This window comes from Rhagoletis zephyria, unplaced genomic scaffold (assembly GCF_001687245.7).
Source record: "Rhagoletis zephyria isolate East Lansing unplaced genomic scaffold, Rhagoletis_zephyria_1.1 Rzeph_scaffold_01079, whole genome shotgun sequence".
NCBI lineage: Eukaryota > Metazoa > Arthropoda > Insecta > Diptera > Tephritidae > Rhagoletis > Rhagoletis zephyria.
The window spans coordinates 48,306-73,331 of NW_016158163.1; the positions used below are offsets into that span (position 1 = coordinate 48,306).

At 38.4% G+C, this 25,026-nt stretch overlaps 1 protein-coding gene across 7 annotated transcripts in view; it reads right to left on the reverse strand.

The window, feature by feature from the left end:
- Positions 1-433: 433 nt before the first annotated feature.
- The window catches only part of jing (AE binding protein 2 jing), a 71,796-nt gene continuing 47,203 nt past the window's right edge, over positions 434-25,026 (reverse strand). Inside the window, exons 1-8 of one of the 7 annotated variants that reach the window (XM_017615843.1) lie at positions 23,187-23,332; positions 18,253-18,417; positions 6,805-10,893; positions 5,928-6,741; positions 5,716-5,860; positions 2,895-3,072; positions 2,623-2,828; positions 434-2,551 (exon numbers count right to left, since the gene is read on the reverse strand). In XM_017615843.1, the coding sequence (XP_017471332.1) occupies positions 2,391-2,551; positions 2,623-2,828; positions 2,895-3,072; positions 5,716-5,860; positions 5,928-6,741; positions 6,805-10,730 (5,430 nt within the window). In that variant the 5' untranslated portion in view covers positions 10,731-10,893; positions 18,253-18,417; positions 23,187-23,332 and the 3' untranslated portion in view covers positions 434-2,390. Of the gene's footprint in view, positions 2,552-2,622; positions 2,829-2,894; positions 3,073-5,715; positions 5,861-5,927; positions 6,742-6,804; positions 10,894-10,986; positions 11,193-18,252; positions 18,453-23,186; positions 23,333-25,026 lie in introns of those variants that run through there. The other 6 variants (XM_017615842.1, XM_017615841.1, XM_017615846.1 and 3 more) reach the window with 6 other exon arrangements.

Consider the following 25,026-nt stretch of genomic DNA (forward strand, 5'->3'; position numbering starts at 1 on the left):
TAAAAAATTAGCTTTCATATATTTCGCAGTAATGGAGAAATGTTTCGTTTATAGGTATGTATGCAATATAATGTATGTACGTGTATAATATGTATGCATTTATATGTACCTGCATGATTTTATGTACAAATTATAGTATTTAACTACTTCTAGTGTAAAGTGTAAAATTTATGTACACACATACATACACAAGTATATACGTATGTACATTTGTATCTACATATATGTTTAAATGTACAACACACTCGCATATGTTTCTTATATAATTTTATATATGTACGATGTTTATGCAGCTAGGGAGCAAATAGGCTAAGAGAAAATTACTAGAAAAAAATTGCATCATATTTTTGATGATGAGCCGCGACAAATATCAACTGTGATAAACGGGCAATTCATAGTTGGAAATTAACGCGTCGCGTAAATATTTGTTTCAAAAATTATTTATCTTTATTTGCACAACTAAAATAAGTGTGCGCGTGCAGAAAAAATAAAGTTGCTATTTTACATTTACAAACAAAACTAAAAATTAAATATTTTATAATTTTTCAACTAACGACTAATTCTTGAAAGAAGCGTTGCGGCGCTGAAATACGCATGTCATATACATAGCTATATTAAGTTTAAAAAAAAGTTCTATATGTTAATTGGCAAACGTACGTTCAAATGTGGCTGTGTGTGGCAAAGATAAAAAAATATCCAAAAAAAAAACGTACTAAACACACTAAACTTAACATCTAATGATCTCGGTTTTACTTTGTGATTTTGACTAAATGATTTACTTGCTGAGTTGCTGACGTTCATGAGCATACACACACATTTTATTTTTACTTTACAAACCTTAAATTATACATTTGTTTTCGTATTTTACTTTGTTTTACAAATAAAAATTTATTTAATATAGTGATTAAACAGGCTATCAGGAGTCTTTAAGATTTACAAAAGTTTTGAGCTCCCAATCGCCTGCTCTGCGCAGTGCTGGAAACTTCTATTTTCGTTCTTTTTTATGTATTTACAAAATTTATATCTAATTGCGTTTGTAGGTACGCGAAAACAATTTTATAAAAATTATAACTAACCGATTGCAATAACTACATGCTTATTATTTAAACACATACTTCTGTTCTCTACCAGTCACTGTTTATTTTTTTGTTTTTTATTTTTTGTGTTTTGTGTAAGTAAATGTATGATTTTAATAGCTTAGCATTGCTGACACTTGTTAATCTACGCTATTAACTACGGCACATATGCGTACTTTTTGTTTCAAAGCCTAAAATGTACACACTTCTCTGTATGCGATTTGTACTTGCCATACAAAATACTTAAGATACATTTATCAATTAAAAGTCTTCTGGCATGAAGTTTGTTAGCATTAAATTCTGCACAATTAAATGGCTGATTTATATGTAGAAAAAATCTGTTAAAACTATAAATTTTAACAAAAAAATATCTTACATGTATATATTTACACAAACACAAAGATTTAATTTGTCCATTATTTTCGCAACTTGCAACTTTTTTAACGGGTGGGCTGGTTGGCGCGTTTTATGATAAGGTTGTATTATATAATGTGCTTCGCGATGGCGACTGTAAGCGGAGGATGTCAATGAATATTCGATTATGCTTTGAATTAGTATAAAGGATTTTTTTTTTACTTCACTAGATATACGATCACCGCAAAAAAAAATGAATATTCACAAAAATTACAGTTTTGTTTTACTGTTGTCGTGGAGCATATTTGTCACCACTTGTAACACCTAATTTATGAACTAATACAATTTTCACAGGCTTTAAAACTTTAAGCCACTTACAGTTCACAATTAAGGGCTGGCAATTGCAATTAATAGGCAGATATTTATGTTAAAATAGTTACGCTAATTTGAAACTAAAAATTTACTAAATTAAATGAAATTAATAATTACGCAGTGAACTCATAATATACTTTTTCATGTTATGCGACTATCGCGTATAAAATTGTTTTTTTTTTGTTATTGGTTACAAAACCAATTTAAAGTGCAGGCCAATTGTCTATTTGTAACTGCTAAATATTATTACTAGATTAAAACATTAAAAATGGTAATAAAAAATAATTAAAAAATATAACTCTCTGAACAATGCCGTTACAATTTGCATCTACTTATTTATAACAAAAAATACTAAAAACTTATATGTACATATACATAACTTTGTTGAAGTGCAGTGTTAATGCTTAGCTGGCGCGCAGACTCATCGAAATGGATTTTGTCCGTGCATGTTTTTTTTTTTTCAAATTAACCACCTATTTAGTTTGCGCCAACTTCTGCTAGCACACGAGGATAAACCTTCACCTTTGCATAATTTTATTGGAGATCATTCTGCCGGTGTAACGCGTTATCTATTACTTTGTTCAATATTTATACGCTTAATGGCTTTTCTATGTGTACACGTTTCATCGGTTTACGCGGATGTTTGCGGCGCTGCTGTATTTGCGTGCGGGATATCGCAATTACACTTTGCTGTTGCGAGCTTCGCACCGTTTCTACTAAAGTAGCCACTTCTGCTTCATCTTCGCCATCTAAAGGTCAGCAAAAAGTAAATGTGTTTAAGCCTCACATTCATTTCATTTTTATATTTCGAACAACTTACTATTTCCATCGTCTTCATCGCTGTCATCGGAAGCTTCCCCTTCTTCCTCATCATTGTCATCGTCGAACAGATTTGTTGAATACGGCATTTTGTAAGCAGTCATAAGTAAACTCTCAACCTTGATCTTCTCCGCTGGGCGCATGCGCTTTATGTTAACTGTCTTGGTGTAAGGTCCATCACATGATGGCACCCACTCATCGGAAATGCTATGAGGATTAATAATTATATTTTTTGGACACCTTGGAATGAATGAATGCTCTGTTTCTACATACATTTCATGCGGCGTCCAACGAATGAAACTTTCGTAGGTACCTTGCAACGTTTTGCGTCGCATCATGCATTGGCCCTGGAACGTTATCATATTGCAGCCATCGGAGAGCACGCTTATTTGACGCAAACGATGCTGTAGACCTTCCATTATACCGGCATCAAAAAAGTCGAACATTCGCGCTGTAAAGTTAATATTACTTAATTTTGAAGTACTTAACAATTTATTTATACTTCAATTATAATTTTTTGTTTGCGTAGGGACCAACCCTAACACTTGCCGCAGTAGTTAAGTGGCAACATCAAAACGGCGCAGTAAACGAACAGAGCTGTTTGACATTCGTTTGTACTAACTGAAATCAACTTCATGAATAGGCAATTTACATGATTCAACTTTCGCAGGCGATTAGTTGAACCAAAAGTTGAACGAAAGTAGGCAGCCGACCAACTTCATTGAAAGCGATTAGTTGAAAGGCCGTTTACACCAGGCGATTGTTGCTTTCAACTAAAAATCGCCTGAAAAATCGCCTCATGTAAATTCCCTATTATTCAACGTATTTTTCTAGCGACGCTAACCTCAGAATTTTTTGTGTGTAAAATCAACTTGTATTTGTTTAATTTTTAAGTTAATAAAGACATTTAGAAATAGTATTTCTATAGCTGGTGATCCCACTAATAATATATACTATGGTGAACGAAGGCGAAGATAGATACGAAGACGCTGTCGCTTCTTTCCATATGGCACGGAACTCCATCAAGCCGCCACCGTTCTGGAAGCCAGATACACGCTTGTGGTTCGCATAGGTGGAGGAGCAATTTGTGCGAGCAGGGATTACGGGCGATGAAACGAAGTACTACACAATTTTAGCTGAAATTGATTCAGCAGTTCTCATTCACGCTACCGACATAATTTCATCACCGCCTGATAGGGACAAGTACGACGCATTACAGCAAACACTGATTGCTGAATTTGGCGAGTCGAACGAAAAAAGGCTCAAACGCTTATTTGAAGGCCTCTAATTGGGCGAGAAGAAACCTACTAATTTGCTTCGTGACATGAAAGACTTGAGGCCGGTTGTTCAATGTCTGATTAGGAGGTAGAGGCTCCGGTTAGATACAACGACTGCTTTATCGATCACATGTTATATGCATGATGTCTAAATCGTTGATAATGATGTTTAACTGGCAAGTAGTGATAAGTAAGAGGCATCATAGCATTGAAGAAACCGAACGAAGTCCACGAACTGAGATTTTCAGGGACCATCAACTCTACGAACGTTTTTTAAAGCATACTGCCGCCATCGAAGCGCCACTACAGCGACTCATGGGCATGGGACAGTAGAAGGCTTTCGAAAATCTTAAGAGGCAATTAGCGGCAGCTGCATTATTGGATTCCCTGATGAAGAGCGCGACAATCGCTCTCATGACCGACACTTCGGACATCGCCGAAGGTGCCGTTCTACAGCAACGGGTGAACAATGTTTGTGTGCCGTTGGGATTCAACTACCAGAAGTTTACACCAACCGAGAAGCGGTATAGCACATATGAATGGGAGTTACTTGCCATATATAAATCTGTGCGGCATTTTCGTTCATAATTTTTGGAAGGAACGAATTTCGCAATATTTACAGATCATAAGACGCTCACGCATGCACTCGATCAAAAGTGGGAAAAACTATCCCCACGGCAAACTCGTCAATGGAATTTTATTAGCCAGTTTTCGTCTGATATACGGCACTTAAGCGGAGCTGAGAACCTTATAGCCGACACGCTATGAAAAATCGAAACGTTTTCGCTACCATCGTCGATAGACTTGCAGCTTCGTTACACCTGGTCAAAAGTCAGCTTCCGGGTACGAGCATACAAATCATTTGCGATAACTCAACGGTAACACGTTGCCAACATGTTCCGGATTTTTTGCGACAGGTGGTTTCCAATGCGGTCCACGGTTTGGCACATCCTGGTGCAAAGGCAACAATAAAACTTATTTCAAAGAGCTTTGTCTGGAAAGGATTGAACAGTGATGTACGAGCGCGGGTGCGTAGTTGCCCAGCATGCCAGCGTTGCAAGATAGCGCGTCACACGAAAGGAGAACTACAGAAATGTTTGGTCCCTTGGAAGCGTTTTGACCATGTTAATGTGGACATCGTCCGCCCGTTTGCCCCTTCGCGCGGCACTACTACTTAACCTGTGTCGACCGTTTTTCACGATGGTTGGAAGTTATCCCTATAGCGGACATGACCGCTGAGACAGTGGCAAGAGAGCTTTTAAACGGTTGGATAAGCTGGTTTGGTACGCCAAAGTACATTACTACTGATCAAGGGCGTCAGTTCGAGAGTGCGTTGTTTAAACAACTAGCCATGCTATTAGGCGTCAAACACATCCGTACCTCGTCTTTAACGGTACCTGTACCAAGACGTATACAATATTGTTTGGATCAAGACAAGTGACGGTGTCCATTGACAGGCTTAAGTCGGCTTACTCGTCCCTGGAGGAGTTAGCAGCGATACATCACCAACATACACAACTAACACTTGCCCGTTCCCACGACAGTCGGGTCTACGTAACCGGAGCGCCCCAGATTTATATCTGGCCAAGGACTGTCACTTCAGCAACACTTCCCAAAAACTCTTTGGGGGATTTGTATGCTATTACAACAACAACTAATGTGTAACATCAACTTGTATTTGTTTAATTTTTAAGTTAATAAAGACATATAGAAGTAGTATTTCTATATTTGTATGAAAGGGCCAAATTCACATTGCGTAGTAAAATCACAATCGGCAGTTAACTACAGATTTTTAGTACAAAATTATCTGTACTTACCTGAAAACGGTTGACGCCGATAGCGCAATTTTTTTCCATTCTTCCGCAGCTGCTTGGGCACTGGCGGATCTGAGGTACGCTTGTTTGAGCTCTCCTTATTTTCAGTGGCCGTAAAGTGATTATTTACGTGTTTTTGCAGAGCCAGCTACAAATGAATCCAAAATGTGATTATTAGTTTTTGCTCATTTAAATGCTTAGTCAACCACATTTACCTGCGATCCAAAACGCAGCCCACAACCTTCGACAATGCACTTAAATTGCTTCGAACCGCCATGCGATAGCACATGGCGTTCCAACCAGCGGCGCGAACACGACTCCTTGTTATAAACCTTACAACCGACCCATAGGCATGAGAAAGGACCAGTTTGTGTATTGACATGATGTGTCTGCATATGATCCAACAATTTTGAACAGCTATCATGCTTCTTATTGCATTTATGCCAGTAACAGACGCCATCATGACGTTTAGCACCTTTCGGACCATAGCGAAAACCGCCCGTTTCAGCAGGGAAACGTATGGTTTTTGGCTGAGAAAGTATTGGCGAGATGGCGCACTTAGGCAGCGAATCACTGGTAGATTCAGCGAGTTTAGTGTCGATGAGGGTAGGTGTAGAGGTGAAGCTGTTACTGTTGCTGCCGCTGGACGTTGACTGATGTTCGCCGGCGCTGCTGCTGCTGCTGAGACTGCTACTCGTGCAGCTGTTGGAATTGCTGATATCGATGCCATTCGGTAAACTAAGAGCAATGGGCACGTCGATGTTGGAGGTAGAACTTGTAGTTGCATCTGATGAGCAGACGCCACTACTTATATCAGCGCCGAAAATTGGGGCTGGCGAGACCGGTGATGGTACACTGCTGTTAATAGAGTTGTTATCGCTGGAGGCGGAACGCAAGCAACCAATACTATGACTGGCACTATCAGCGCTGCCTGCGCTCATGGTAGACAGCGGGGTGGGTGGTGGCGAATTCGAGTCGATCGAATTGATGATGTTGGCAATAATTTCCGCTTTACTGCTATTATTGGAGCTAAGCAAATTAAATATATATTAATCAAATTTTAACGGGATAAAATCTCTAAGCAAAACTTACATAGAACTAACGATGGATTCGCTGCTTTCACTAGCCGTCAAACTTCCTCCAATTCCTGACTCTGGTGTAGGCAAATCGCGCTTTTCACTTATTTCTTCATCCCCATTGTCATCTTTTTCTACATCTTCGAGTCCGGCTGTAAGCGATTTATCATTTGCCGTTGTGCCATCAGCCGAATTCGACATATCTGAAGTTAGATTGGAAGATATGCATGAAGATGTCACCAATTCACTAAGCATATCCCTTCCTGTAGCCGCGGTAACACATGATGCTGATGATTCTGAGCCAAGGGATGCCGAATTCGATTCACACGGCTGTGGCGGCAATGGCGGCGGAGAGTTGCGCGGTGACGATGGCGATGGTGAGGGTGCAGAGGAACAGGAGGCAGATAGGGAGGAGAGCGACGGTGGGGTAGATGCTTCCAGCGAAAGATCAGCTGCCGAAGATACGGAATTCGAGTGGGAGCTAAACGAATACGATGAACATTCATTTGCATGCGTTATGCTGTTGGCTATGCTGGTCGATGTGCCACTGGTTGTTGAGGGATACATTTTAGTAGTGTCCTCCATTAGTTCAACCTTAATATCTGCTGGTAGCATTTGAGTATGCGACGAGGCCTTAAAGCTTTCCAATTTAATTCCACTATCGGAAGTATTGGCAGAGGAGAAAGCGACAGCTTCGTCCAATGGCTCCTCTTTAATTTTCGGGCAGAAACTATCGATCGATGTGGTATTCGAAGTGGAGCAAAGGGAAGGTGAGGACGCGGATGAATATGATGACATTGGTGAGTTGCAAAACGAGGGCAATAGCGAAGAGCACTTATTCAATGTATTATTGCTACTGATGTTTTTGCTGTTGCTGCCTGTAACGGGCACAGAGATTGAGACTGTGCCATTCGAATTTTTAACCATGTCGAAGAGATCAGGGGTTGAAGGTATGGTGGTGGTTGAAGTAACGGTTGTGCTAGCGACGATTGTTTTCGTTGTTGGAGGAGTGAACGAGACTGCTGTTGTTGCTACTGCTGAAGATGCCGTGATTAATTTGGGAGCGAGTGGCGGCAAGGTTGGCAATTTCATGGCACTCGGTATCACTGCCGCATTAGTTGTGCTCGGCGCAGTGGTTTTTGTGGTGTTCATAGCCGGAGCAGGTGCAATGCTTATGAGCGCCGGCGTAGGCAATCCAGCAACGGGTTGCAACTGCTTTGTCATCGCAGTGCGAGTGGTAGGCGATGACGTCATGGTGCCACAACCACCAGTGCTGCTACTTAACGCTGGTACCAAGGGTGGCGGCGTTGTTGGAGTAGCAATGATTTTACAACCACCAGAGATTTTCGCCTTTGTACTCGTCAGCGTCGTTTTGCATGGCGCGGGCGCTACTGGTACCGGAGCTGGCGCTACCTTTGGCATTCGCTTCTGATACGGTTTGGTATGGGCAGCTGGCTTACTGGTTTGTGTATTGCCAGGAACATTGGCGGTAGTTGCTGGCGCTATTGCCGTGGTGCGCGTTTTTCCATGAGAAATCGTCACCAGCGGCGGCGGTTGCGAATTGAGAGTTGTAAATTGTTGTGGAACTGAAGAGGCAGTAGTTGCTTTAACGATTGCCAGTTTGGCAGTGTTTGCGCTGTTTGCTGCAGCAACGGTAGTGGTCGCATTAACTGGCAGTGTCGTTAATGTTGCCGTAGACGATGGCGACGAAGTAACATTTACAGCGGACAAGGGTGGGGGTTGAGTTGCTGTTATAAACTGCGGCTGTTGCTGCTGGTGTTGTTGCTGCAAAAATGCTAGAAGTTGTTGCTGCTGTTGATGGAAGTCGGTATGCTGCTCATGAGCGGCTTGGGCCTGCTGCTGTCCGGCACCAGCAAATATTGAACTTAGAGCGGGAAGCGCACTTGGCTGTATCGGTTGAAGTGCGGGCAACTGCTGTGGTTGTTGTATTTGCACTTGCTTCTGTTGTTGACTGTTGTTTACGGCCAATGCCGCTGCAGCTTGTGCCAGCATAGCCGGTAGTGAGGCCGCGTTTAATATCAGGCCAGCTGGGGTGGCCATGAATACCGGTTGCGCAGCTGCAGCGCCCAATCGTTGTAATTGTTGAAATTGCTGCTGTTGCTGTTGTTGTTGCTGCTGTTGATTCGCGGCAATGGCTGCAGCGATTTGTTGCTGGAAGATCTCTTGGAAACTTGTGTTTGTGGCCTGTGCCGTGGCCGCAGCAGCAGCAGCAACAACTGCTGCTTTCTGTTGTTGTTGTAATTGCAACTGCTGTTGCTGCTGTTGTAACTGCTGCTGCTTAATGAGTATCTCTTGAAGGTCTGCGGCAGTCATCAAGTTGAAAGGATTTGCAGTGGCGGCGGCAGTTGCAGCAGCAACCGCCGAAGTTGCCGTTGTGGTTGTTGCAGTGGTGAACTGCTGGAGCTTGAAGACCGTACCATTGAGGAAGTATTGTGCGGCTGCTGCCTGCGCCGCTTGTGCTGATGTCGCAGCCGCAGACGCTGCTGGGTTGGCATTTTTAGCTGCTGTGGCCAAGTTGTTTAGCTGCATTATATTTGCACCATTTGTGGCAGTTAATAGCTGAGGCAATTGGACTAGATTCGGTAATTGCACTGCAGGCAGTTGATAGAGCGCCTGGGCTGCGGCGGGCGCAGCTGTTGTTGTGGTAGCAGTGGCTGTTGCGACAGGGGCCAATTTCGGAGGACTTACTGCTTGTTTCAGTTGTGTGGACGTCGCTGCCGTAGGTGTACTTGTCGTAGGTAGACGTATGGCAGTAAGAAGTACTGCTGGTTGATTTGTCGTCACCTGCGTGGTAGCTTGCTGCTGCGTAGCGCCCGTTGAAGCTGCCTGTTTCGCAGCGGCTTGTTGTTGCATTTGTTGTTGTTTCATTTCAGGCGTGCGTGGCGCAATGGCAACGTGCTTCTTAGCTGGTGATTTACCGGTGCCGCTGCCATGGTTTCCCGAAGCGGAGGGAGTTTTTCGTAAATTAGGAGCCACTTGTGCGATTTTGGTGGGTTTACTGCGTTCAATCTTTTTCAAAGCAGGCACCGGCATCGTCGGCAATGCAGTTGCAGGTGCAAGTGTGACCACACCGCCTTTAGCAGATGAAGACGTGGATGTTGTTTGGGCTAAGGATGTTGACGCCGGTGGTGAAGCTGCAATAATGCTACTATTTATTGATGTTGCTGATGAAACTAGCGTTGGCTTAGTTATAGTGCCGCTGCCGTTACAGTTACTGTTGCGGGTACTATTGAGGGTACTATTCTCCTTCAACTGCGCTAATATGTTGAAATATTTATTAAGAGAGGCGGTGGTAGCAGGCGCACTCATTGTTAGTGAAGTAGTGCTCATACCCCCGCCCGACGAACTGCATGCCGCGATTAGCACCGATTCCATATTGCGCTTAGCTAGATTGTTTTGATGGTTTTGAGACTTCATTTGTGACTTAAAGTAACCTGTAATTTTCGTCTGTGATTCTTCCAGTGCAGCCGCTTTCAGCCTTTTTGCAGCGCTAACTCCATTTGCACTGGAGGCTGCACCGGCGTTGGAACCACTTGCCGCGCTATCAGTAGCTGTGTTCCGTGCTTTTTTGCCTGAGCTATTATCAGATGATGTCACGCTAACGGCACTGCGTTTCTTATTAGGCTGTGTAGACCCCGATAAGTTGGTTGGTAGAATTGTACTATTATTTGACGCATTATTCCAGGGCCATTGAAGAGTAGGTAGGACATTGCGTCCGTTGGCAGTGTTATTACTTTTATTTTGTTGCTGTTGTATTTGTTTTAATTTGGCAGTGTTGTTGCTGTTATTGCTATTTGTTCCTGTGACAGTGAGTGCATTAACATTTGTGCCACTAGTAGAAGCACTGGAACTTCCATTTGTCGCGTGTCCGTTGTTGGCGTTGTTATTCGCCGCGGCCAATATTGTTGTTTGTGGTGGCATGTTTCTTTGACTTTCAGATACGCTATTAATGGCCTTGGCGGGCGAATTGCTTTGCTGTTCGTCGCCTATTGTTGAGTGTTGACTGAACGGAGAACCCGGTTCAGAAGCATCTTCGCTAGATCCAGTGCTAGAATCCGTACTGCTCAATGATATCACGACACCACTGGAAAGAAAAAGAGATAATTTAGATTGATTTGTTTAAATGCGCAAGATTATGCTACTGAAAGACACGCCCGTTCACTTAGCACTCACAAACCTATCACTCATGGTGGACTAGAATGCAAGCACCTATTAAACCATACTTTTTATAGCGGCAGATTCTAATTGACTTTTATTACTTTTTCATTAACAATTTGGCTTTAGTAAACTGAGGACAGGCGCTTTTGACCCATGCTTTTCAACAAATAAATCTTCACTTTTTTTTCACTTTTCCCCCAAGCCAACGCTCTAAAATGACAGAAAAGGTAAACAAAATTTGGCATTGCAGTATCCACAAATTTTCGTTCTTTTGACATTTCTCTTTGCGACGCTTTCTTTGTTTTGGGATTAAAACGCGCTGGCGCGAGCAGTTAGGGATCAAAATGCAAATCGGTTTGGCAACACGAATGTTTACAAACAGCTGATTGCGCGCTTGCTAGCCTTTTGCGGCAGATGGCGCGAGTTTACGGCCAACAGATGCCGCGCGCTGCGCTTTGTATAGGAAATCGATAATTTAACACATACATACTTTGCAAATTGTTTACCCTTCAAACCATTTTTTCAGAGTATTCTGAATTGTAAAGACATTTTAAAAAATTCGTAAAGATGTCATCCGAATTTTTTTCAGAATTTTCTTTGTTTTTCGTACAGGAATTTCTTTACGAGTTTGTGTCGACCCCTTGATATAATTTTCATATATTCATATATTTCACATTTATTCTTTATTTAAAATTAGTACAATAAGACTGTCTTTTGAAGTACAACAGCAATATATGCATGTATGTAACTAAACAGATTTTGAGGTTATATTAATACAGGAATGATATTAGATCTCAGTAAATAAGATGTACAAACTAAAAATTATGGACTAGATAAAAACTTGAAGATTCGTAAAAAAATCGTTACAGAAATGAGATACTCCTAAAGATTTCAGGGACTTTGGTTTGAAGGGTCGTTATAATTTATATTTATTTGTATTTATAAATACGCTAAAAAAACTGTGCGACTAATCTCTGAAGAGAGTATTCCGAGATTACTCTCAATCGGGTACAATTGGGCATTAATTAGTGGCAACTAGTCTCATACGGGTCATTATGGAGATCAATTAGTCTCGACTCATCCCTTATGGGTATAATTAGAGGTCAATTATTCCCCGACTAATCTATAACGGCTACTATTAACGATTTAATGATATGTACCTACTTAAGGCAAGTTACGGAAATTAAGTCTAGACTAACTAAGCTTTTTGTCAATAAAATTTCATGTGTTGCCTAACAAAACCGAGAATCCCGGTTTTTTAAAAGTGACTAGTTACTTTACACGCGTTAAGGTATAAAGGGGAACAATTAGTCTCTTCATAGGACATGCTCGAACAAAAGCGAATAGTTCATTCCATATAAAGAGATCAAAAGTGGTATTAGTCGCATGTTCCTTTGCGATTGCTGCCGGAGTCATCCCGGATTAGTAGCATTTTTTGCAAGGTATGTTATACCCCTATGGCGTAAAAAATATAACTAATAGAAAGACGGGTTTTGTTGTTACGGCATACAAGTTCCCCCAAGGAAGGGCCGTCGAAAAAGCATGTGATCAATTGAGAGTTTTCCGTATAGGTTTTTTTTAGGTTAGCACNCTTTTGAATTGATTTTTTCGCTCTATTTTAAACTGATTTGAAATTTTAAAAATTGCCTGCACATCAGCATCAAAATACCTTTCTAATGATATATAACTGTTTATACCTTAGAAGTATAGTTTAGCCGTAAAAGGGGTGTAAAGGAAACATGATTGCCTATTTATATATATGATTAGTGATTAAAGCCTATGACGAAGGAGCAGTTTCTAGCGGAAATATCGAAAAATATGTGTTCACACAGGGTCAGTGCCAATTGATAGAAAAGAGGAAATTTTTACGGATCAAAGTAAAAATTTGACATTTCTCATGACATATCGCGCGATCGTGGTGATATTTCAGGCCCCTAAAAAATCCCGGGCCCGGGGGGATTCCTCCCTTCTCATCTCTAGACGGGCCTGCCCCTAGGAGTTTTTGGGAATGATGTTGGAGTGAGAGACCATGGCAGGATATACGTACATATGTACATATGTAAATCTGGGTCGTTACGGTTATGTAGACCCAACTGTCGTGGGAATAAAAAGGCGTCGTTGAAGTCGCAGTAAAGAGTGAAATGTTAACATAGAAGGCGATGATGACGTGAACATATTTATGTAATCAAGTGGCAGAGGCAGCTGCAAGCAGTGGTAGGTGCACTGAAAGGACGACAGATAAACGCGAAGTGTAAAAAGGAAAAATAAAATGGTATGTTCATATGTTTGAAAGCACATACACGTACATACATACATATACATATGTACATATGGACATATACATAAAAAAGGATAAAAGGCGAAGAGGGTCCTTTTGAGAATAAACCAAAAATGTATGCACATACATATGTATGTTTGAAGCACACACACATATGTACATATGTATATAAACGGATGCTAAGAGAAGAGGGTCCTTTTGAGCATCAAACAAAAAAAGGACCAAAATGCAAGGCAGGCGATGTGTGATGAGGTTTTGGGTTTGCATTATCCAACGTGAGTAGTTGGAAGTAAGTGTAACTTTAGTACCAGTGTTGATTTGTTGTGGATCAACAGCATCAAAAGTGATAAGAAGTAATTCAAAGCACCCACGCTTGTTGTTGGACATCGGTCGATAAGCGCTGACGTGAAACAACCAATCAGCGAAGCCAACTCGTGGGGAATCCCCCGATTTGCGGGGAGTTCCAGTTTGCGTGGCGAATCGGGGAATTTCAATTCTAGTATAATAATTCTAGTATAATAAAGTTTCAAATTGCTAAAAATTACCGTTGATTTTTCAGAATTTTCTTTGTTGCGTTTGCTTTCATATAGCGAATAAAAATAATTTATTTTTATATGGAAAAAAAACCGCAACAACTTCGGAAAAAATCTTAAAACGAAAATTTTTAGCCATTTGAAACTAGTACGTTATTATTTTAGAATTGAGTGGGCTACAAAACTGCATACTCAAAATATTTCTAGAAAATCCAATTAAAAAGCTCAACATTTTTACGAAAGTTTGTTGAATTTTTCTAAAACATTGCACAAAGTTTCATACTTGGATTTATACGATTTTTGTTAAAGAATCAACTATATTTCTACAAAAAATAACAAAAAAATAAAAACAATTATTGGTGCAAGTAAAATGTTTTCGACCACTGCATGTATGTACATAAATATTACATAAATATTTTTTATTCTTTATTTGTTAAACTAACTTTATAAAAGTTTGGTGTGGTTTATCAATATCTACATCAATTTTAATGCTTTCACTCCCTTGAATTGTTTTATATCGAAAAAATATACCCCAGTTTTTAACTGGAAATCAAAAAGTATTTAGAGGTCGCTCAAAGCGATCAAAGTTTTCCATGCATCTTATATGGGAAAAAACAACTTTTCGTAGAAATGGTATAGAATTCTTGAAAATCAATATTTTTCGATCGGAACACTCTGGTTCGCTTCAGAAGACTTCCAATAACAATACCCAATTGTTTATTTAACAAATTTTTTAATATTAAAGATTTTTTATTGGTCCCCCCATTGCATTTTCTGGCATTTTTTTGGTGGTTTTGTGGTGGGCCTACAAATTGTAGTTACCATGAAAAAACGGTTAAATAAATAATTGGATATTATCATTGGGAATTTCCAGAAGAGAAACAGAGTTTTTTCCTGTAGAAAAATATAGATTTTCAAGAATTCTATGCCATTTCTACGAATAGCGGTTTTTTCCATACGTACATGGAAAACTTTGAGCGCTTTGAGGGACCTGTAAATATTTTTTGATTTAAAAATAAAAAATCGGGGTATATTTTTTTCGATATATTATTTTCGAGCATAAAATTCCGACTTTACTTCTTCACATGCATTTTTGGATCACCCTAATGCGCAAAATATTTAACTGACAAAAGCCGATGTATGTGAGCTCAGGATGTTTGCTGCCAGGTTCATACGTAAGGATGTACATGTGTATGTATGTACCTACATATTTAAAACGGTTCTGCTTCAATTAAAGTCAAACGCATTGCGCAAATGATCGACGATTGTGCACGATACAGGCAGTCGCGGTATGATTAAATATTGTCCGATTTTTGTGGGTGTTCAAGTATACAAACATCTGTGTGTGATATTAGAATAACAACTATTACTGTGGCCTAATACGGTGTTTACATGAGGCGATTTTACAGGCAATTTTTAGTTGAAAGCAACAATCGCCTGGTGTGAACAGCCTGTCAACTAATCAGTTCCAATAAAGTTGGGTGGCAGCCAATTTTTTATCCAACTAATCGTTTCTAAATTTGTCTGTAAAATCGCCTCATGTAAACACCGTATAAGCTTACTTATAAAAACGATGTACGTTTTACGCTGTGTAGGTATGTATATAAATGTAAGGATGTACTTAATTTATTATTATATTTTTCTATCGCAGTAGGAGCCGTTTATTAACTCGCTTTGTTCTTGTCGCTTGAAAATTTCTGCAAACAAATAGGCGTGCTATATACATACAAACATACATACATATATGTACATATACATTTTTTATCTGTGACTTTAGTCCTTCAATTTCCGTGTGGGCATGTGGCGTTCTCAGCATTTTTGCCTCTCAAAATAATTTGCTCTATGCCCAATGAATTCCATACAAACATACACTCACCCAGTTGTTTAAATGTTTGCATGCACATTAGACCGTATCACCTTAAAAAAAGTTCCCCGAATACCTCTGACTCTTAAAATATTTCTGCAATATAATTTCGAAAAAAACAATTTTTTTCCCGACCCCTAGCACCTTTTTACTTTTTTTCAACAACAATTTTATGTATGTTTTTAAAATAGGTCTACAGGATAATACATTTTTATTTTTTTTAAGTTTAATGATTTTTGGAGAGCTGTAATTTAATTTTCATCCAATCATAAGTGGGCGTGGCTATCCCTCATTTTCCGAAAACAATTTTATGTATGTTTTTAAAATAGGTCTACAGGATAATACATTTTTTTTTTTTAAGTTTAATGATTTTTGGAGAGCTGTAATTTAATTTTCATCCAATCATAAGTGGGCGTGGCTATCCCTCATTTTCCGAAAATTTATAAAATTCTTATTTTTCGGCTAAAGTGCATTGTCAATTTTCCACAAGTGCGCTCGGGTATAAAAATTTGAAATTGCCTTGCAGAAATACTTTACCCTGGGATTGTGAATTTCACATTTAATACATTTAAATTGTTGAGTTCCGCTTAAAATTTTAAGAGAAAATTATCAAATTTATAGCCCAATTCTGTATCGGTGACAAATTTTTTTTTTACTGACAAATTTAAACTTTTCCATATATTTTTCCGTAATAAAAACTGTGACAAGAATTTGTCAGTGATACAGAATAGAGCCGTTAATATAAATGAAATAAATAAAAATTTAATAAAATGCATCGAAAAAACGAATAATCAAAATTTTTTTTATAAAAAACTTATTGTCCCAGAACTGTCCAAAATGGAACTTGTTCACTTCGTAGGACATCGCCATGTAAAAAAGAGACAGTTGAAAGCATTGCGTTGGGATAGGATAGAGATCGAGAACCAGTACCGCCATTTAAAGTGCTTGTTCTGCGCTAGTTCTGAACTAGCGCGATTTACTGCAAGGTATGTATGTCTTCTGTGCCTTTTTGTTAACTGCACGCTTCCATCTCTGTTGGTTTGATTCCGTAAAATCTAGCGAAAAAGGTAAATTTCTCTGTGTGTTCGCGATGGCTGTACATATATGTATACATACATGTGTAGTTAGATTATTAAGAAGCGGGTTGTAGAGCAAGGCGATTTGAAGAAATGGGGCCGTCATACAGATTTATTTCCTACTCAGCACAAAACGAGAAACCTTTTTTATATGTATGTAAATAAATACATATGTAAATATGTACATACATACATATGTTGGCATACAATGCTTTTGAGAAAAAATCTAACAGAAAATGTCCTTTTAAGTCAAGCATATCGAGATCCATCGGGCACAACAATCTAAGTTGAGTATGGAAGCAAAGCGAATGGACTGATGAAAAATCCACTGTCATCGAAAAAACACTTGGCACATTCACACACTGTTGACAGTTGACAGTAATTTTGAAAAAGTAGAGGACTTTTCTTGGGGTTGCCGGCATTCTTCTTCTTATTTGGCGCTGTAACCAACTAAGCCCTTTTCGCTGAGTTGAGCATAGCACGCCAGTGAAGCCAAGTTCTTCTCCACTTGGTCTTTTCATCGCCAGTACTAATATCGTGCGACTTTTTATTACAAATTTTCGCCTGCGGCGCTTTTTTCATAAAAGACGATATGTAGTTCGACAAATAATGAAAATTTTTTAACAAAAAATCGCCCGATTTTTTATTACAAATTTTCGCCTGCGGCGCTTTTTCATTAAAATCTATACTTCGATAAATCATTCAAGTTTTTAATAAATAATCACGTTTTTAGACTCTGGAGCTTTTTTTTTTTAAATCAATAAATCGATATACATATAATAAAAAAAACCGTATTATGTGCGTTTTTATTATTGCCTGTCTTCAGTGTTTTTTTTTTCTGTTTTTTTTTTGTGGTCAATTTTTGTTATTTGTGGCAGCATCGACATTTCAGTTCAATTGGTCTACAAAGCAAAAAGTGAGGTTGAATTTGAAATTTTTTGCAACTTTAAATGCAAATTACTTAAAAACTATAAGCCTCCGGAGGATGGGGTTTTCGGATTTAGAATCAGGGGGACCCGCCCTACACCACCTGATTTTTATTTTTTCCAAAGCCTGATTCCGTATTGGAAAATTTTCCCTACATAATATATTATATTCACAAATAAAAACTTATTGTAAAAATTCTAAAGTTGTTGTAAAAAATCTAAAGTATGTATGTACATATGTACATACATACATGTATGTGTATGGTTTGGATAATGTGGTATAGCCTTTTTCTTGTCTTGGGGCCACTCTCGGATTTCTCCGTTTTTTGGCATCTAGAACGACCGGTATTCAAAATTTGCAAACAAACTGTAATAAAATCTCCAAAACATAAATTGCGAAATGAAATTTTTAACTTACATTTGCAATATTAACAGCTTCTTCTTTCTACATATTTTTTTTTTATAAATTCGATTTCTTGCAGTTAAAAAAAAACTTAAACACAAATTTTTTTAAGTCATTACATGTTAAGGTGATAACAAACGTTGCAGACTTGCTATAATTGAATATAGCAGACTTTACAAAAAAATAATTTGAAAGTAATTTTTACCTTGCCAGATTATATTGGGCTTCAGGTTCTCCTTTATTGACATTTTGTTGAACTTTTTAATTTATTTATTTTTTACTAGATCCTTTGTATTTTGTTTTAATTTTTAATAATTTTTCGTGCATTTCTTAAGGTTATCGGCAGTAAATCAATTTCCCCTGCCAGTGTCTGAAACACTAAAAGTTTGTTATGAAAATAAATACCTACATATACACATAATGTTATTTTTTGATTAAAAACTTTTTCGTGAATTTTTGCAAATTTCTAAACATTTGCGGTTTCTATGTGTGGGAACGTTTTTTACGTTGAATGTTGAATAAATTAGTTAAGTGTTTTTGTTGTTTTGCACTTGACGTTATGGCTGCGATTGTCGATTTTCGTACGTTTTTCGTTATGTATTCATATTACACTTTATTTTAATTTTATTTTTAAGCTGCCATCAGTTCATGCATAAAATTTGTAATTATTGCACATAGGTATATTTATTTTACCGCATTGTCACGCTATTTGTGCACCACTTAATATTTTTCTAACAAGTAAATTATTATTAAGTTTTATTTTGCTCCTTAATTTCAAACATTGAATTAATTTGAAATGGTTGTGCACTTATTTTTAACATTTAAATTTGTTGCTGCTGGTTAACGTTGTTGTTGCTGCTGTTATTGTCGCTGGCGACGTTCTGCACACATGGAATCAAGATGCATAAATTATGCGGCTGGGGCAAGCAGGCTAACATGCATCCATTTGTACATACAAACATACTAGCTACATACACATGTAAGTATGACTAGCACTTCACTACATACTATAAGTGCGGCCACTATTTGTAGCCACTGTTAAAAAAGCCGACGGAAGCGGAAGTCGTTAAGTGCTTTTGCACTCGGCTTTTATTAACATATTTATTGGATTTTAGTGGTATTTTTGTTCTTTTACGATTTTATGCTTTTAACATTTGTAATTTAATGGTTTTTATTTGTTATTTTTAATACAGTAGACTTCTTCCCAGTGGTTTCAATCATTTATTTTGTATGCGACCCCCTATAGAAGTGTGAACTTTTTAATAAATTCGTTATTTTTATTCTACACATTATGGCAATATAAAAATTATTATTACAGTAGCAGTACAAGAACCGTTGCAATAGGTGTGAAAGTTTTGTGAATACAATTGAGTTTTGCCTTCAAAAAAAAAAAGTTTGTTAAATAAATTGAACTAAAAATTTATTTGTGTACATTTTTAAAAGCTTCATTAAAGACTCACAATTCTTCAAAAATAAAGATTGCTTGATATTTATCACGGAAAGCAAAATAAATATTTTTAAAACAATATTTTAAATATTAGAGCTAAAACTAGCTTAAAAACTTGACATAAACCATTTAAAAGGAACTGTGGTTGAGCTGTGTGAATTTTCATACATACATAATAATTTCTAATTTACACATAAAAGAAGTAATTAAAATGGCTCTACTTAAACATCATCTTTTCCAGAAAAAGGTTTTTAAACATAGTCAATTTGTTCTCTTTTCCAATTGCTCTTAATTTAGTGCTTTAAGCAATCGCATTGCATACCTCAAGGCGATTAAAGCATAAACCCCAACGCATCAAACGAAAATTGCCAACAGAGCGCACTAAGTACGAACATTGAATTGACAGTTAATTTGCCGACGGACAAACGACTTTTGGGCACTGTCAGCTGGTTAATTCAATAATTCGCCGCCGTATTCAAAAATACTTTAATTCAACGCTCGCAGACACTTTGACTTCGGCAGCATGTCAGCACGCCAGCACGCCAGCTAACTTCCTGCATTTGTTTACTAATTTATTGCCGTGCTGTTGTTATTTTTGTTGCCCAAGTTGTAGTAATTAAGCGCATACGGTGTTGACATTTGCTATGCGGTGGATGTGTGTGCGCACACATGTTCCCATGCGTGTTGTATGCATGCACATATGTATGTATGTATGTATGTAGAATGGTGTGACTGCATGTCAGCCGCCGCTTACTAAGCGCATGATGCCACATAACAAAAAAAAAATAACGCGCGTAAAAATAATTTCACTAATAATAATAATCAAAATGCAACAACAAACACAATAATAACAGCAACAACACATCCGTCGCACTAACCACACCGACATACATACTAATAATGAAGAATAACAAATCAAATGTGTCTGCGCTCTTGTCTCGGACCGGGCTGCGCCACGCTGCCACTGCCGTTGTCGTTGTCGTTGCCGTTGCCGCCACCACCCTAATCGGCCTATGACTTTGGTCGACCGAACGGTCGCGACCGTCAAGCCGACCGACCGACCGAATGCTTTCGTGCTGGCGACCATGCGGCCGATCATGGCGCGGCAAGGCAGCAGGGTTCGTCGTCGCCGTCGTCGTCGTCGTCGTCGTCGCTGTTGTTCGTGGAGTGGAGTGCATTGAACGCTTAACAAAATAGAAACCGCACACCGCATACCACCTCACCGCGCTGCTACCAACACTCTACCTTCTTCGACTCATCGTCCAAACGGTAGATGTAGTGGAGAAGGTGGTGGGGGCAGTGGGGTGAGGTGGTTTTGCTGCGCTGCACACGGCTGCATGGGTGCCTCTATGCCACAACAACTTCTGTTTATTACTGTTCTGCTCGGCGTATGCTGCTCACCACGTCTGCCTCTTCGTTAAACTTCACATACATAATTGCCTACGGACATTATACATATATGTATATATGTATGTACGTATGTTTGTGGTTCTGCTGCTTTTTTAGTTGCTCACTATTTTTATGGGGTTTTCTTCTTTTACTTTTTTATTTATGCTTTTCTTTTTTGTTTTCATTTTGTATTAGTAATTTTATTTTTATTGTTGCCTCGGTCGTCACTCTTGCTGCTATGGCTGCTGTTGCAATGGCCCCTGCCTGCATATTTTTATAGTTTTTTTTTTATTATTATTATTGTCTGAAGTTTTTTGACGGTTCTTAAACCGTGCTTTTTCTACGAGCACGAAATTATTTAAATACATACATACAAACATGCATACTCGTATGCCCGTTTTCATATAATAGCCACAGCATTTTTTTATACCTTTAAATATGTACATATGTATGTATGTATGTCTATACGCACACAATAATGCTAAAATCAAAAAAATAAACAAAAAATATAAATTATATTATGATTTAAAGTTTACACCCTAGAGCCCAACCGTTATTTCTTAAGGAAGAGCCACTTAATAGGAATTTTAGGTAAAGCTTTTTGTTTTATTCAAATTGATATGATTTTATAGAGCAAACTTGATTTCCACTAAGAAAAAATTGTTTTATTAATTTAAAATAGTTCCAAAATCTTATAAAAACTAAAGCTGCTAAGTTGGGAATTTCTTCAAGCTCCTGGGTTTCTATGAATACTAAAATCAATTTATTGATGCAGTAGACGTGTTTCAATGCTATTAGGCGTTTGGTGAGTAATCTAACTACCTTGAAAAAAGCTAAATTTCGAAAGAAAATGTGATGGTAAAACTGTTTCCAACAAAATTTTTTCAGACTTTCCAGAAGAATATTTTCTCATTCTCTATTTTTTCGAGTTTTGGAAATATGAAATCCTCCAAATCGTACTACAAAATTAAGTAACATGAAAAAATACAGTCAAAAAAGTTCGTGTTAGAACAAAAAGTTTTGTAGGAGAAAACATATTTCCAAATTAGATAAAAAAAAGTGGTAAATTCTGTGAGTCAGTTTTGCTTTTATGAATTGATTTAATTTTATTTTTATCGTGTGATCCCTGTCAAATTTTAGACGAAGTTTTTCACAAATACATATTTCACGTATCGCTAAAAATTGTATGAACATTCTCCTTAAATATATGTATGTATGTATTATAAAATAAAATCATATTAAAAAATTGTATATTAAAAAAATACAGAAAAACATGTAAATGTTTACTGGCGTGCCAAGAGAGCTAGACTTAAAAATACTTGACCGAAGTAAAGAAAGATCCCCGTTAAAGAAAACTGACAGTGAGGATTAGGTATATTATTGCAGTAATGTGAAAAAAATCTGCATTTCTTGTGTGTAAGAAACCGGCGCTAAATTGAGGCTAAAAATCAAAAGCCAAGTTTGCTTTGCTCTAAGCTCTACAAAATTATAAACAGTATGATTTATTTCGCTTACATACATACATATACATATTACCATAAACTTGTATAAATTTTTTGTGAACTTTAATTAAACGCAGCACTGCAATAAACTCTGTTCTTGTTGTTGCAGCAGTTTTTCACACACATTTCTAACACAAATCTCTTCTACTTTCGTCTTTCCTTTTATTTTCAAAAGCTCCAAATTTTTCATCGAGCATGTTAGTTCCAATTTGCTTGTTGTTCTTGTACATTTATAACCACTTGGAATAGAGGCAGCGGGCTGCAACATTGATGACGGAAAAGAATACACAGCGGGCGACCGTGTGCGCCCTAAGTCACATCAAATAAACCCAAAAAGTAAAATAAAAATGCTCAAACACAATTAAACGCTCACCGACCGACCCATCGACCGTCCGACGGAGGCATATAACGAACGAACGTGCCCTAAAGGCGGCTGCCGCATTGCCCGCCTGGATGGATGTTCATATACATACATATGTACATATAGTTGATCAGCAGATGGATACATGGGCAGCCAGCCAAGGCATTTATGTACATAGACACATACAGACATACGTACATATATTTAGTTAGAACGACCGATAGCCAAGCAAAGCGCCAAGTGCATAAGTTAGTATGCGTGTACCGCATCAAGTAATAATCAAACAAACGAATATATTCCACAGTTAACACACAACGCAACATACATATGTACATAAGTATGCACTTATAAACATAGATAGATATATCTACACATAAGCACTTTCAAATAGAAAAAAAACCTGGTTATGTATCTTAAAAAAAAAAACACTAAACACCAACCATTTATGCTTGCACTCTTTTTATGTATGTTAGTTTGGTTGTCTGTATGAACATACATATGTACATATGTTATAAAGTGTATCCAAAGCGTCAAACAACTAACATACTAAGTTTTCCGTAACAATTTAAAACCAGCGTCCGCACCGTTTTAGGGAAAATGTCTGACTGATTTATAGAATCCAGCCAAGTGACAGTGCAAGTCCCAAAAATTTCATTTCTTCTCATCCGCACACTCAAAATACACACGTACAAGCATACAAAAAGGCAGTAAAACAGCCAACAAACAGTGTGTCGCGTCGCCTTGCAGCCCAGCGCAGCCAAGAGTCAGCCAATGTGCTGAGTATCGAGTTCAGCCGCATAGAGGCGCGTCCGCTCTTAGTTGGTGGCTTGTTGGCTGGTTGCCTGCCTGCCTGCCTGGCTGCCTTCATGATGTAAGGTGAGTGCGTGCGATTGCAAGTAAGCAGGCAACTCCGAGGAACACTCTACCTAAACATAAATTCATATATACTTGTATGCCTATAAGAGCGAGGGCCAAACAAACACACCCAAACCCATGCATGTGTGCTTGCAGCGGAGTGCTGCGCTGGGTAGAGGCACATTCAAACGGGAATCAACCATTCAACCATTCATCCATCCAAGTACATATTCGTACCTCTGTGCGTCCGTCCGTACGTTCGTTGGTTTGTCCGTCCAGCCGTATGGGAAACGGGATGATTTCCCAGTTTTTCGAACAAACATTCATACATACAAGCAAACAAACTAATTTTCTCCTATTGTTCTGCTGCTGTTGCTCCTGCTGCCGCTGATAATGCCACCGAGGGAGGGAGCCATTGCTCTCCATGCACTTGGCGGTTTTACAGAGAACCACTGTGTTTTTTTTTTCTTTTCTCGCTGCAAATGGCATTGAGCAGCGCTGTGAGGAAGGGCCATTGAGAATGCAGAGAACACATCAACAATTAGGGAGCAATAGAGAGTCGGCGCAAACTCCACACGCAGTGTTCTTATGGAATATATATGTATGTACTTGCGTCTATGTCTGTACATGCATGCATATGTTGCGATAAATGTAACAAGCAGGTTTCAGAAGCTTTGATGAAACCACTGACGCTGGGGGACTATGGAGCTCTTATCATAGAAGGGCAGCAATGACAGCGCTTAGATTGTATGTGTGTGTGTTTGTTTGTATGTTTGTACTTACATATGTATTAGTAGCAAAATAGAGGGGCCAAAGTTCAGTAAACATACATTCATACATATATGTATACATATATAGTATATAAAGATGTATGCATGTACGCACCGAAGCTTCTCAAATTGTTTTTTATCTTACAATGAGTAACCAGAACCAAACTTTTTATTTATTTTTTATACTGTTTAAACCTAGCCTTAAGTACTCGTACTTAGCCGACATGCCAAAGAAAAAAAATTTGAAAAGTTATACATATTTTCCATCCACATGTAGAATTCAAAAAACTTGCCCCATTTCAATGTTAGCGCTGCGGCTGCCACTAATCTCGTGTGTTTGTATGTGTGCACTCGCTTCGCTCAAAGTAAACATTATCCTACATATATATGTATATACATAAATATGTGCATCCATATGTATATGTGACTTTCTATACTTATGCATGTACCTATGTGCATACATAAATACATAACTACAGCACACTACATAACAAAAAAACTTGCTTACAAACGCGTATATGTAACAACAAAAATACGGTCGTCAGCTATCACTATAATCATCAAGAGCAGAGCCAACATAGCCAACATAGCCACCATCATCAACGTCCTCGCTTTTTTATCATTATCGGCTGAGGCACTCTCTCCCCACACAACT